The sequence below is a fragment of the Pithys albifrons genome, chromosome 25 (genome assembly GCF_047495875.1).
Source record: "Pithys albifrons albifrons isolate INPA30051 chromosome 25, PitAlb_v1, whole genome shotgun sequence".
NCBI lineage: Eukaryota > Metazoa > Chordata > Aves > Passeriformes > Thamnophilidae > Pithys > Pithys albifrons.
Window position 1 is genome coordinate 2,665,895 of NC_092482.1, and position 13,782 is coordinate 2,679,676.

General features: G+C 53.2%; 1 protein-coding gene across 1 annotated transcript in view; it reads right to left on the reverse strand.

Annotated features, from left to right (window-relative positions):
* Positions 1 to 13,782, reverse strand: part of ZNF652 (zinc finger protein 652) — a 28,932-nt gene that overhangs the window by 10,875 nt on the left and 4,275 nt on the right. The window contains exon 2 of the mRNA XM_071577123.1: positions 2,101 to 3,228. Within this exon, the coding sequence (XP_071433224.1) occupies positions 2,101 to 3,036 (936 nt within the window). The 5' untranslated portion in view covers positions 3,037 to 3,228. The remainder of the gene's footprint in view (positions 1 to 2,100; positions 3,229 to 13,782) is intronic.

A 13,782-nucleotide genomic window follows, 5' to 3' on the forward strand; every position in this document is an offset into this window, starting at 1 on the left:
ACTAAATGGGTTTAACTTGGCAAGACAAGCAGGTCTGAAGTGGCAGAGGCACCAGCAGTGCCCCCAGTGCTGTGAGAACAGAGATGCCCTCGGGCAAAGCACAAACCACAGAGCAATAATCAGCAGCTTCTCCCACAACTCCAGATGGTTTTATTCCAACACAGCCTTCCATTGTTGTGTGAAACACAAAAGCTGCTGGTGAGGGAGACCAGAGAGTTTCAGAAAGATTTATTGAGCTTTTCTGCACTGGGGAAAGGGCAGGTTCATGATTTGGGGCAGGTTCATGATTTGGGGCAGGTGCATCATTTGGGGCAGGTGCATCATTTGGGGCAGGTGCATCATTTGGGGCAGGTTCACCATTTGGGGCAGGTTCATGATTTGGGGCAGGTTCATCATTTGGGGCAGGTTCATGATTTGGGGCAGGTGCATCATTTGGGGCAGGTTCACCATTTGGGGCAGGTTCTTGATTTGGGGCAGGTTCATGATTTGGGGCAGGTTCACCATTTGGGGCAGGTGCATCATTTGGGGCAGGTGCATCATTTGGGGCAGGTTCATGATTTGGGGCAGGTTCACCATTTGGGGCAGGTTCACCATTTGGGGCAGGTTCACCACTTGGGGCAGGTTCATGATTTGGGGCAGGTTCATGATCTGGGCACTGAGTTCATCCACATTGGGAGCACTCACTCAATTACCAGTGTGTCATTAGCTCAGCAGGACTTTTTAGCTCAAATCCTGAATCCACTGGTTCCTTTCTCACCTGCCTGCCCTCTCTGGTATTCCCCAAATTTCTGATTCCAGTCCCAGCAAGTCCTGGAATTTCCATCCTCCCTTAAAAACCTCACCTGGAAATCCTCTGAGTCTCAGGACACTGAGACAACCAGCGAGAGCTGCAGGTGCTCAGCACCTCAAGGGGGAGGGTTTATCTCTCAAAGAACTTCCCTCCAAACTGTCCTCAGGCCAGCCTGGCATTGTCACAGCAGCTCTTTGTGTCCCCAGCTCGTGGTTTACTCCCTGGACTCTGCCTTGGGGAGGCCACACCTTGAGTGCTGTGTTCAGTTCTGGGCCCCTCAGTTCAGGAAAGAGATTGAGGGGCTGGAGCGGGGCCAGAGAAGAGCAACGAGGCTGGAGAAGGGACTGGATGTGGCTCTGAGTGTCCTCTTAAACACCTCCAGGGACAGAGAATCCAACATGTCTTGATCCAACCCTACTGTGATCACCAGCCCAGGGCACGGAGTGCCAGAGTGATCCCAGTGGGGTTGGATCAAGGGTTGGACTTGGTGATCTCAGAGGTCTCTTCGAACCCAACTGAGAAGAGCAACGAGGCTGGAGAAGGGACTGGAGCACAAGTGCTGTGGGGAGAGGCTGAGGGAGCTGGGGGTGTTCAGCCTGGAGAAGAGGAGGCTCAGAGGTGACCTCAGCACTGTCTGGAACTGCCTGAAGGGAAGTTCTGGCCAGGTGGGGGTTGGTCTCTTCTCCCAGGCACTCAGCAATAGGACAAGGGGGCACGATGGGCTCAAGCTCTGCCAGGGGAAATTGAAGTTGGAGATGAGAAAGAAATTCTTTGCAGAGAGAGTGCTCAGGGATTGGAATGGGCTGCCCAGAGAGGGGGTGGATTCCCCATCCCTGGAGGTTTTTCAGCTGAGCTTGGCCATGGCACTGAGTGCCATGATCTGGTAAAGGGACTGGAGTTGGACCAAGGGTTGGACTTGATGATCTGGGAGGTCTTTTCCAACCCAATCCATTCTGTGATTCTGTGATTCAATGGATGTGGCACTGAGTGAGAATCCACCACATCTTGATCCAACCCTACTGTGATCACTGAGTGCCCTGGGCTGGTGATCACAGTGGGGTTGGATCAAGTGTCGGACTTGATGATCTTGGAGGTCTTTTCCAACCCAATCCATTCTATGATTCTATGATTCTACTCCTGCAGTAACTGCTGCCAGCTGAACACCTTTCCCTGCATCTCTGAAAGTCACCCAAGTGTTGCTCCAGAACCTGGGGCTGTGCAAAAGATTTCCCCCTCTGAAGTGTCCCCGAGCTGTATGCAGGGCACGACAGAAGGTGTGGAAATCTGGCAAGCAGCTGAGCAGGACCTACCTGGATATTTTTTTCACAGTCAGTTTGCTGGTGAAGGGACAGCTCACTCTCTAGCACAAATTTCTTCCCACATTTGTCGCAGATCTGCATTCGCCTGTGAGTGACGTTCATGTGCTTCTCCAGGTACCAGCGTGTGTTAAACACCCTGGGGCACTTCTCACAGGTTAAAGTCTCCTTCTCTTCACACTTTGCTTTCTGCACAGGTGCCTTGGGCTCCTTTGCAGTTTTCTTCTTACGCTTGGGGGGCTCCACACTCTTTCTACGCCCCCGTGTAGCTCTGGGTGCCGGGGAGGCTGTGGCTGCTGCAGCAGAGGCAGCTCTCCTCGTTCTCCTTTGTGCAACACTAACTTTTTCCACTCTTTTCTCCTTTTTCTTCTGCCTCTCATTTTCCTCATAATCATTACTGTCTTCAGTGGCCTCTTCCCCACTGTCACCCTCCTCTTCCTCACTGCTGGTCTTAAGAACAGCAGTCTCTTTGGACTGGGAGGGGACACCCTTCTCCCCTTTTGACACATTTAAGGTTTGGTTGTTAAGGTTTACCTCTACTATAATCTGCTCCCTTTTGTAAGTCACTTCATCTTCCTCCTCCTCTTCCTCCTCAGAGTCGTCAGAGTTCTCTCTGTCCTCCTTCACCGCTCGCACCTCTCCTACCGCTCTGCCCTCCCTGAAAAACGGCTGCTCCTCTCTCTCCTGCCCGTGGCCTTTGCTGCCTTTGCTGTCCACCAGCACGGAGTAGGGGCTGCCTGACTCCCTCTTGTACACCTTGGTGGACAGGTCGAGCTCCTGGCTGGCCCCGTGGTAGAAGGAGGAGGGTGGTGGTGGTGGTGGTGGTGGTGCCACCTGCCCGCCGCGCCGCGCGTCCTCCTGCGCCATCCCCGCCGCGGGCGCCGCGCAGGGACCCGCCAGCTGCTGGCAGGGGGGGGCTGCTTGGCTCATCTGGGGGTCATGGAGCACCTTCGGGGGCAGAAAAGCAAGGAAGCAGCTTTATCTCAGGGTGGGTTGTCCTGTTCCATGGACACGGGGCTCTCTCCGGGGGTGTGGAGGGCACGGAGCTCCAGGGCTATGGCAGGGGCAGAGCTGGGGCTGTTCTTCTGCAGGAAGTTGCTGGTGAAGAGGTGAACATTTTATCTAGAAAAGACAACAGAGGAAAAGTCAATTAAATAAAAACCATCTCTAAAATCAGAGCAGATTCTGTTGGGTTTGTGCAGCTGGAGGTTCATCATCTGGGAGCTGGGGATGTTCAAGGTGGATCTCAAGCAATTAAATAAAAACCACCTCTAAAATCAGAGCAGATTCTACTGGGTTTGTACAGCTGGAGGTTCATCATCTGGGAGCTGGAGATGCTCAGGGTGGGTGTCTCAAGCAATTAAATAAAAACCATCTCCCAAATCAGAGCAGATTCTGTTGGGTTTGTGCAGCTGGAGGTTCATCATCTGGGAGCTGGAGATGCTCAGGGTGGGGTGTCTCAAGCAGAACCACAGGGAGGGACAAACAAAACACCTTTTGTGGGCATTAGAACTGGGAGGAGATTCCCCAAGACATGGAAATCAAGGCAAGAAGTAAGATCACCCCCAGCTGTCCCCAGAGATGCTGATCTGTGTTTCTCCTGCACTCTGGGAGCACTGAGGGCCCCAAAGCTCCAAACGCCTCTGCTGCTCCTGGATGTCCCCAAGGAGCCCATTCCCCACCCACACAGGGGACAGTTTACCCCAAAACACCTTTGCTGCTCCTCCTGGATGTCCCCAAACACCTCTGTTGCTCCTCCTGGATGTCCCCAAGGAGCTCATCCTCAGACACAGAGGGGACACCTGTCCCCAAACACCTCTGCTCCTCCTGGATGTCCCCAAACACCTCTGTTGCTCCTCCTGGATGTCCCCAAGGAGCTCATCCTCACCCACAAAGGGGACACTTTACCCCCAAAAGGATGTCCCCAAAGAGCCCATCCCCACCCACACAGGGGACATCTGCCCCAAACACCTCTGCTGCTCCTGGATGTCCCCAAACACCTCTGGTGCTCCTCCTGGATGTCCCCAAGGAGCTCATCCTCAGACACAGAGGGGACACCTGCCCCAAAACACCTTGGCTGCTCCTCCTGGATGTCCCCAAGGGACTCCATCCCTACCCACACAGGGGACACCTGTCCCCAAACACCTCTGCTGCTCCTCCTGGATGTTCCCAAGGAGCCCATGCCCACCCACACAGTGGACATCTGTCCCCAAACACCTCTGTTGCTCCTCATAGATGTCCCCAAGGGACTCCATCCCCACTCACACAGGGGACACCTGCCCCAAACACCTCTGCTGCTCCTGGATGTCCCCAAGGAGCCCATCCCCACCCACAGAGGGGACACTTTACCCCAAAAGGATGTCCCCAAGAAGCCCATCCCCACCCACACAGGGGACACTTTACCCCAAACACCTCTGCTGCTCCTGGATGTCCCCAAGGAGCTCATCCTCACCCACAAAGGGGACACTTTACCCCCAAAAGGATGTCCCCAAGGAGCCCATCCCCACCCACACAGGGGACATCTGCCCCAAACACCTCTGCTGCTCCTGGATGTCCCCAAACACTTCTGGTGCTCCTCCTGGATGTCCCCAAGGAGCTCATCCTCAGACACAGAGGGGACACCTGCCCCAAAACACCTTGGCTGCTCCTCCTGGATGTCCCCAAGGGACTCCATCCCTACCCACACAGGGGACACCTGCCCCCAAACACCTCTGCTGCTCCTGGATGTCCCCAAACACCTCTGTTGCTCCTCCTGGATGTTCCCAAGGAGCCCATGCCCACCCACACAGTGGACATCTGTCCCCAAACACCTCTGTTGCTCCTCATAGATGTCCCCAAGGGACTCCATCCCCACTCACACAGGGGACACCTGCCCCAAACACCTCTGCTGCTCCTGGATGTCCCCAAGGAGCCCATCCCCACCCACAGAGGGGACACTTTACCCCAAACACCTCTGCTGCTCCTGGATGTCCCCAAACACCTCTGATGCTCCTCCTGCATGTCCCCAAGGAGCTCATCCTCAGACACAGAGGGGACACTTTACCCCAAAAGAATGTCCCCAAGGGACTCCATCCCCACCCACACAGGGGACATCTGCCCCAAACACCTCTGCTGCTCCTGGATATCCCCAAACACCTCTGGTGCTCCTCCTGGATGTCCCCAAGGAGCTCATCCTCAGACACAGAGGGGACACCTGCCCCAAAACACCTTGGCTGCTCCTCCTGGATGTCCCCAAGGGACTCCATCCCTACCCACACAGGGGACACCTGCCCCCAAACACCTCTGCTGCTCCTGGATGTCCCCAAGGAGCCCACCCCCACCCACAGAGGGGACACTTCACCCCAAAGGATGTCCCCAAGGAGCCCATCCCCACCCACACAGGGGACACCTCACACCAGCCCACATTAATGGAGACATGAAGGATTTCAGTGGACACATTTTCAACCCAATCTGACCAAGAACATCCCATGCCCTGCTTGTTTCCACCTCAGAGATCCCTCACACAGCCCTTTGATTTAAGGCAGCCCCTCCTTTGTCTCTCCCTCCCTTCCCCCCAGCTGTTCAATCCTCCCATTTGCCCATCTCCATTCCCCTTCCAGTGATTCCAAGCTGGAATTTGACCAGGACACTGTTACTTCCTCTTGCAAAAGGTGCCACGTGATCCCTCAGGAATACAAACAATCCATCTCTCCCATCTCTTTCTTTTCCACCAGGACAATCCAACATTTTGGCGGCACAGGATTGCAAGACCAAGCCAAGATTTTTGGCTGTGCTGATCAGATCAGAAACACTCTGAGCAAACAGCACTCCTGGAGCTAAATCTGTGACCAGAGGGTGCAGAAAAGGAGATTTAAGGACAGAGAGAGGGACTGGGAGACTCCCCATGATTGGAAGGCAGAGAAGGACCCAACAGAAATGGATGGATTGAGCAGCTAAATATGAAGAAAACAGGATCTCCAGTGCTGGAATGTGGAGATTCCCTCGAGGATCTGAGCTTGGGCTCAGTGTCACAGCCAGGGACAACCCCTGGGTTTCAGAGTCAGGGTTGTTTTTATTAGAAGTATTCCTGAAGCAATAATAATAATAAATCCCAGCCAGCCCAAAGCAGGACCTCAGACATGGAGTTTTGTGCTCATTTCCTTCCACCAAACACTCCCCACACAAACACAGGAATTTCCATCCAAAGGATTTTGACAGAACCACAGAAAGGTTTGGTTAGAAAGGACCTTAAAGCTCATCCAATTCCACCCCCAGGGACACCTTCCACTGTCCCAGGGTGCTCCAACCTGGCCTTGGACACTCCCAGGGATGGAGCAGCCACAGCTGCTCTGGGAAATCCATCCCAGCCTCTCCCACCTCCACAGGGAAGAATTTCTTCCCAATATCCCACCCAAACCTTCTCTCCTCCAGACATCCATCAAATGTAATTCCTGTACTTTCCCACCAGCAGTTTCACCCTTTGAAGTGAATTTATTGAACAGGAGATGAACCCACCAAGGCTTGAACAATAAAGTCTAAGAGTGTCCTTTGTGGAAGGGGAAGGCACAGACCAGCTCCATGCTCAGGTCCCACATTCCCAGCTCCAGAGGGGAGGCAGGAATGGGAACACCAAGCCCCAGCTGGACCAGGAAATCCATGGAGATTGCTGGGTTGGGATCACAAGTCACACTCAGATGGAAAACCAGCCAATTATAGAATTAACTGGTTGTGATTTCAAGCCAAAATTAACATCCCTACCCCCAGGAAGGGGATGGGGCAGGATCCTTCCATCCATGGGAAGGATGGAACCCACTTAAGTTTAATTAATTATTCAGAACTCAGACAAAACCCTGTTATCAGGTAGAAAATGCTCCCTGATTATTTCCAAGGCATATTAAGCATCTCCAGCAGGAGGAAATCAGGAAGGTTGTTGGAATGTGGGTGCTGGAGAGTCAGGAAGGCCCAAAACTTGTGTGAACATCCAAATATTCCTGTGATCCTTTCCCCCCTCTGCTCACTCTGTGTAACAAACACTTCCTAAAAGGCAGCACCACTTCAAATACAAAACAGCAAAGGGTTTTATTCTGAATTATCAAAGCTATTTGGTGTTAAAACCACTCAGGAACCTGCTCTGCCTTTGAAGCCACCACTGCCACCCTCGAGGGACCCACAACTTTCGAGTAACATCATTGAACAGCCAAAGAGCTGCTGAGGCAAAGCCCTCCTGGCCCTTCAGTGCCAACAACAAACCCCTGACGGAGCCCAAAACACACCCAGGGATTTTATTCCCCCTTTAGGTTTTGAATCCCTGGAGTGGCTTTAGTTTCACACCTTTCCTTTCTGAAAGGTGAATTCCCTTTGCCCAAGAGCTTTTTTTCTTGCAGTTTGAGACACAGAAGGAGTTGGGGGCACGGGAGGAGTTTCAGGCACGGGAGGAGTGTCGGGGGCACGGGAGGAGTGTCGGGGGCACGGAGGGAGTTGGGGGCACGGAGGGAGTTGGAGGCACAGGGAGGAGTTCTGGGGGCACAGGGAGGAGTTCTGGGGGCACAGGGAGGAGCGTTGGGGGCACGGGAGGAGCGTTGGGGGCACGGGAGGAGCGTTGGGGGCATGGGGGGAGTTGGAGGCACAGGGAGGAGTTGGGGGCATGGGAGGAGTTGGGGGCACGGGAGGAGTGTCGGGGGCATGGGAGGAGTTGGGGGCACGGGAGGAGTCGGGGGCACGGGAGGAGTCGGGGGCACGGGAGGAGTTCTGGGGGCACGGGAGGAGTTCTGGGGGCACGGGAGGAGTGTTGGGGGCACAGGAGGAGTTGGGGGCACAGGAGGAGTTGGGGGCACAGGAGGAGTTGGGGGCACAGGAGGAGTTTCAGGCATGGAAGGAGTTTCAGGCACGGGAGGAGTCGGGGGCACGGGAGGAGTCGGGGGCACGGGAGGAGTTCTGGGGGCACGGGAGGAGCGTTGGGGGCACAGGGAGGAGTTGGGGGCATGGGAGGAGTTCTGGGGGCATGGGAGGAGTTCTGGGGGCACGGGAGGAGTGTTGGGGGCACAGGAGGAGTTGGGGGCACAGGAGGAGTTGGGGGCACAGGAGGAGTTTCAGGCATGGAAGGAGTTTCAGGCATGGAAGGAGTTTCAGGCACGGGAGGAGTCGGGGGCACGGGAGGAGTTCTGGGGGCACGGGAGGAGTTGGGGGCACGGGAGGAGCGTTGGGGGCACAGGGAGGAGTTGGGGGCATGGGAGGAGTTCTGGGGGCATGGGAGGAGTTCTGGGGGCACGGGAGGAGTGTTGGGGGCACAGGAGGAGTTTCAGGCATGAAAGGAGTTGTTGCGGGCACGGGAGGAGTTGGGTGCATGGAAGGAGTTTCAGGCACGGGAGGAGTTGGGGGCACGGGAGGAGCATTGGGGGGCACGGGAGGGGCGTTGGGGGGCACGGGAGGGGCGTCGGGGGCACGGGGGGAGTGTCGGGGGCACGGGGGGAGTTCTGGAGGCACGGGAGGAGTTTCGGGGGCACAGGAGGAGCGTTGGGGGCACGGGAGGAGCGTTGGGGGCACGGGAGGAGTTTTGGAGGCACAGAAGGAGTTTCAGACACAGAAGGAGCTTCAGGCACAGAAGGAGCTTCAGGCACAGAAGGAGCTTCAGACCCGTGTGGTGACTCAAAAGGGAAGAGGAAATGCAGTTTCAAAGCAGGTTTTGGAGATGTTTATCAGCCATGAACGTGGGCAGAACCACCCTGGGGGCACGGGATGGACCCCACAGGGGTGGCACTGAAGGGACTGGCCTCAGAGGGACCAGCCTGGCAGCTCTGGGGGGGCCCAGTTTTATAATTTCTAGTGGCATTTTACCTGCTGGACCCCCAAACTCAAACTGCTGGACCACCACTCAGTGCTGATGGAGAACAAGCATCAGGATCTTCCTTTCTCCTCTTTCCTGAGCTTCCCTTGGTATCTCCTGCCAACCACCAACAAAAACACACCTGGAGAGCTTCAGTTTTATCATTTCTAGTGGTATTTTAACTGCTGGACCCCCAAACATTCCTTGGTTCTAATGGAGGAGCACCAGGAGCTTTCCTTCTCCTCCTTTCCTGGGCTTCTCCTGGTATCTCCTTCAAACCACTCACAAAAAACATCTGGAGAGGTTCAGTTTTATCATTTCTAGTGGCATTTTAACTGCTGGACTCCAAACTCTCCTTGGTCCTAATGGAGAACAAGCACCAGGAGCTTTCCTTCTCCTCCCTCCCTGGGCTTCTCCTGGTATCTCCATCCCACCACCTACAAAACCCTGGAGAGCTCCAGTTTTCCCCCTCCTGGTGGCATTTTCCCTGCTGGACTCCCAAATATTGCTCAGTGATGATGGAGAATGAGCACCAGGAGCTTTCCTTCTCCTCTCTACCTGAGCTTCCCTTGGTATCTCCTGCCAACCACCCAAAAAACACACCTGGAGAGCTTCAGTTTTGGTGGCATTTTACCTGCTGGACCCCAAACACTCCTTGGTCCTATTGGAGGAGCACCAGGAACTTTCCCTCTCTTGGTACCTCCATCCAACCACCCACAAACCCTCACTTGGAGAGCTCCAGTTTTACCCCTCCTGGTGGTGGCATTTGCCCTGCCCTGGTTGGCACAGGGATGATCTGGGTGTTCCCAGAACACCACCAACCTCACCTGGTGCACAGATTGGATCTCTGCAAGGAGAAACCACATCCTGCTCTCCCTGAAGGAGCCAGAGCTGGACATGGAGATATAAAACCCTTTGGCAAATCCAGGAGTGACCAAAATACGTTCCCAGGAGAGACCAAAACCACCTTCCCAAGAGTGACCAAAACCCCTTCCCAGGAGTGACCAAAACCACCTTCCCAAAAGTGACCAGAACCCCTTCCCAGGAGTGACAGAAACACCTTCCCAGGAGGGACCAAAACCAACCTCCCAGGAGTGACCAGAACCACCTGCCCAGGAGTGACCAAAACACCTTTCCAGGAGTGACCAGAAACCCCTGCCCAGGAGGGACAGAAACACCTGCCCAGGAGTGACCAAAACACCTGCCCAGGAGTGACCAAAACCTCTGCCCAGGAATGACCAAAACACCTTTCCAGGAGAGACCAGAAACCCCTGCCCAGGAGGGACCAGAAACACCTTCCCAGGAGTGACCAAAACCACCTTCCCAAAAGTGACCAGAACCCCTTCCCAGGAGTGACCAGAAACACCTTCCCAAGTGACCAAAACCAACTTCCCAGGAGTGGCCAAAACACCTTCCCAGGAGTGACCAAAACCCCCATCCAAGAGTGACCAAAACCCCTTCCCGGGTTTTACAGCTGCACAAATACTGACACGCTGCATTTTATTTCTTTTATTCCCATTTTTCCCTCCCTTTAATTCCTGATGCAGCCACGGACATCACATCCCCATTTTGTATTTAAATTTCCTCCCGAGCAAAGAGGGGACAACCACCAGTTAAGGCCATTTCGTATTTAAATTTCCTCCTGGGCAAAGAGGCGACAACGGGCAGTAAAGGGCAAAGTGACTTGTTTGTTTTAATCAGCTCTAAGTGTGTTTGGCTGCCGAAAGAGCCAAGACATTCCTTCCCTATTTATATGCCAACAGTGGCATTCTGCTCTTTGCAAGGTGAGATTCCTTGGGAAATGGCTCTGCCTGGGGAAGGAATTCCAGCTGGAATTCTCTGCACCAGCTCAACTTCATCAAGACTGTTGCCCATCGTAAGATGTTCCTTCCTGAAATAATCAGTTTGATCTACAGGTGCCAACTCCAGCGGGATGGTCCGAAGAGCCACGGCAGAGCTCGGTGAAGAAAATATCTCCATCTGATGTGGTACCCATGGAAGCCTCTTCAGCCTAAGGCGACTGAAGGACCCCACCGAGCCCCTGAATCACCTTGTCCTGAGCTGCTTTTGCTGCTGATGCCCCAGAGGCAGCTCTGCAGAGGCTGCTGAGCTTCCCTCCCTCACATCCTGCTTTGCAGAGGCTGCTGAGCCTTCTGGGCTGGGAGGCAGCCTGAAGAAGACAGAAGTTCTCTACCAACCTGCCCCTCAGGAAGTCTTCCATCATCCTCGCACCACCAGAGGCAACTCAGAGCTTAAGTCAGACCAGCAGTTCATCTATTTGGGAATTATCATTTCCTCAGATGGTGGGATTGACAAAGAGAGAGACAACAGGCTGGGAAAGGCATAGAGAGCCTTTGGAAAACTCCAGAAAAGAGTCTGGTGCAATAAACACCTGAAGAAAAGCACCAAGATCAGTGTCTACAGAGCCTTTGTACTGTCTACTCTCATATGGGTCTGAATCTTGGGTCATGTCACCACCACCTGGGACTCCTCCAACGTCCCATCAGCCTCCCTTCAATCCTAAGCCCGGCCATGATGATGATGATGATGATGATGATGATGATGATGATGATGATGATGACAGGTGCAATTTGGTTTCCACCTCCCCATAAACTACCAAAATAAGAGAACCAGAAGCAGAAATTTGTGGGGAAAAAATCCGAGGATGACGCTCAAGAACATCGAAGAAAATGTTTGCGTGGATTTTTAGCAAACAGGAACTTTGCTCAAATTATTTCAGCTTTTTATGGAGCTTGTGATTTATTGATCAATAAATTCCTAATGATTAGGAAATAGTCTGAGATTGGAGTTGTCTCCTCACTGACATGTTATAAACCAAACCCACGGAGGGAGGGAGGGGAGGGAGAGAGGGAGGGGAGGGAGAGAAAAAAAAAGAGAAAAAAAAGTCCCCCCTTCCCTGGGAGGGTGGTGAGGCCCCAGCACAGGTTGGGAATGCCCTGGAATCCCTGGAAGTGTTCAAGGTGTGGTTGGATGGAGCTTGGAGCAACCTGCTCTAGTGGAAGGTGTCCCTGCACAAGGGAAAGGGTTGGAATCGAATGACCTTTAAAGTCTCATCCAATCCAGGCTGTTCTCTGACTCCACATCCCTCCAAAATTCCAGCTGGAAAACCCTCTCTTCACTTGTCTTGACTCCCTGGAACATGGAAAAGGGTTGGAACTGGATGACCTGTAAAGTCCCTTCCAATCCAGGCCATTCTGATTCCACTTCCCTCAAAATTCCTGTTGGAAAACCTTCTGTTAACTTGTCTTTATTCTCTGGGACATGGAAAAGGGTTGGAAGTGGATGATCCTCACAGTCCCTTCCAATCCAGGCTGTTCTCTGACTCCACATCCCTCCAAAATTCCAGCTGGAAAACCTTCTCTTCACTTACCTGGGACATGGAAAAGGGTTGGAATTGAGTGACCTTCAGAGTCCCTTCCAATCCAAGCCCTTCTCTGACTCCACATCCCTCTAAAATTCCACCTGGAAAACCTTCTGCTCACTTGTCTGGGACATGGAAAAGGAACTGGATGATCCTCACAGTCCCTTCCAATCCAGGCTGTTCTCTGACTCCACATCCCTCTAAAATTCCACCTGGAAAACCTCCTGCTCTCTTGTCTTTACTCCCTGGGACATGGAAAAGGGTTGGAAGTGGATGATCCTCACAGTCCCTTCCAATCCAGGCTGTTCTCTGACTCCACATCCCTCCAAAATTCCAGCTGGAAAACCTTCTCTTCACTTATCTGGGACATGGAAAAGGGTTGGAATTGAGTGACCTTCAGAGTCCCTTTCAATCCAAGCCCTTCTCTGACTCCACATCCCTCTAAAATTCCACCTGGAAAACCTTCTGCTCACTTGTCTGGGACATGGAAAAGGGTTGGAATTGGGTGACCTTTAGAGTCCCTTCCAATCCAGGCTGTTCTCTGACTCCACATCCCTCTAAAATTCCACCTGGAAAACCTTCTGCTCACTTGTCTGGGACATGGAAAAGGAACTGGATGATCCTCACAGTCCCTTCCAATCCAGGCTGTTCTCTGACTTCACATCCCTCTAAAATTCCACCTGGAAAACCTCCTGCTCTCTTGTCTTTACTCCCTGGGACATGGAAAAGGGTTGGAAGTGGATGATCCTCACAGTCCCTTCCAATCCAGGCCATTCTGATTCCACATCCCTCCAAAATTCCAGCTGGAAAACCTCCTGCTCTCTTGTCTTTACTCCCTGGGACAGGACAGATCCCAATCCCAGCACTGACCCCACTGCCTTTCACATCACACCCCAACAATCCCATTTCCACTGAAACCACCCAGCTTCCAATCCCCAAAAAAGCAGGAAAAGGCAGCCCAGGAGAACACTTGGAGGTTGTTGAGCACAACTGGAGTGAAAACTCCTCTCATTGAAACCTCCTCAGGGAAGGGTGTCTGGAAACTCCCCCGGTGTTAATGAGTTTAAGGTGCTGGCACCGACTCCGGGCCGGAGTTTCACTCCCTGTGAGATTGTTTGGTAGGAGGGAGGAGCAAAAAAACACTTGGAAAGGTGGTTTGGGAATTGGGTGCTGAGGTTTGGGTTGTAAGGAAATGTGTGTGTCAGGAATTCTGCTCCCAAATCCTGAAAAGGAGGAGCCAAGGTGGGATATAAACAGTTTAAAGAGTTTGGAATTCAAGGTATAAACACCATCACTGGTACAGAAAGTGTAGGAAAAAGGAAAGGAAAAAAGGGAAGGGAAGGGAGAAAGGGGAAGGGAAGGGGGAAAAGGGAAGGGAAGGGGGAAAAGGGAGAAAGGAAAGGAGGAGGAAAGGAGGAGGAAAGGAGGAGGAAAGGAGGAGGAAAGGAGGAGGAAAGGAGGAGGAAAGGAGGAGGAAAGGAGGAGGAAAGGA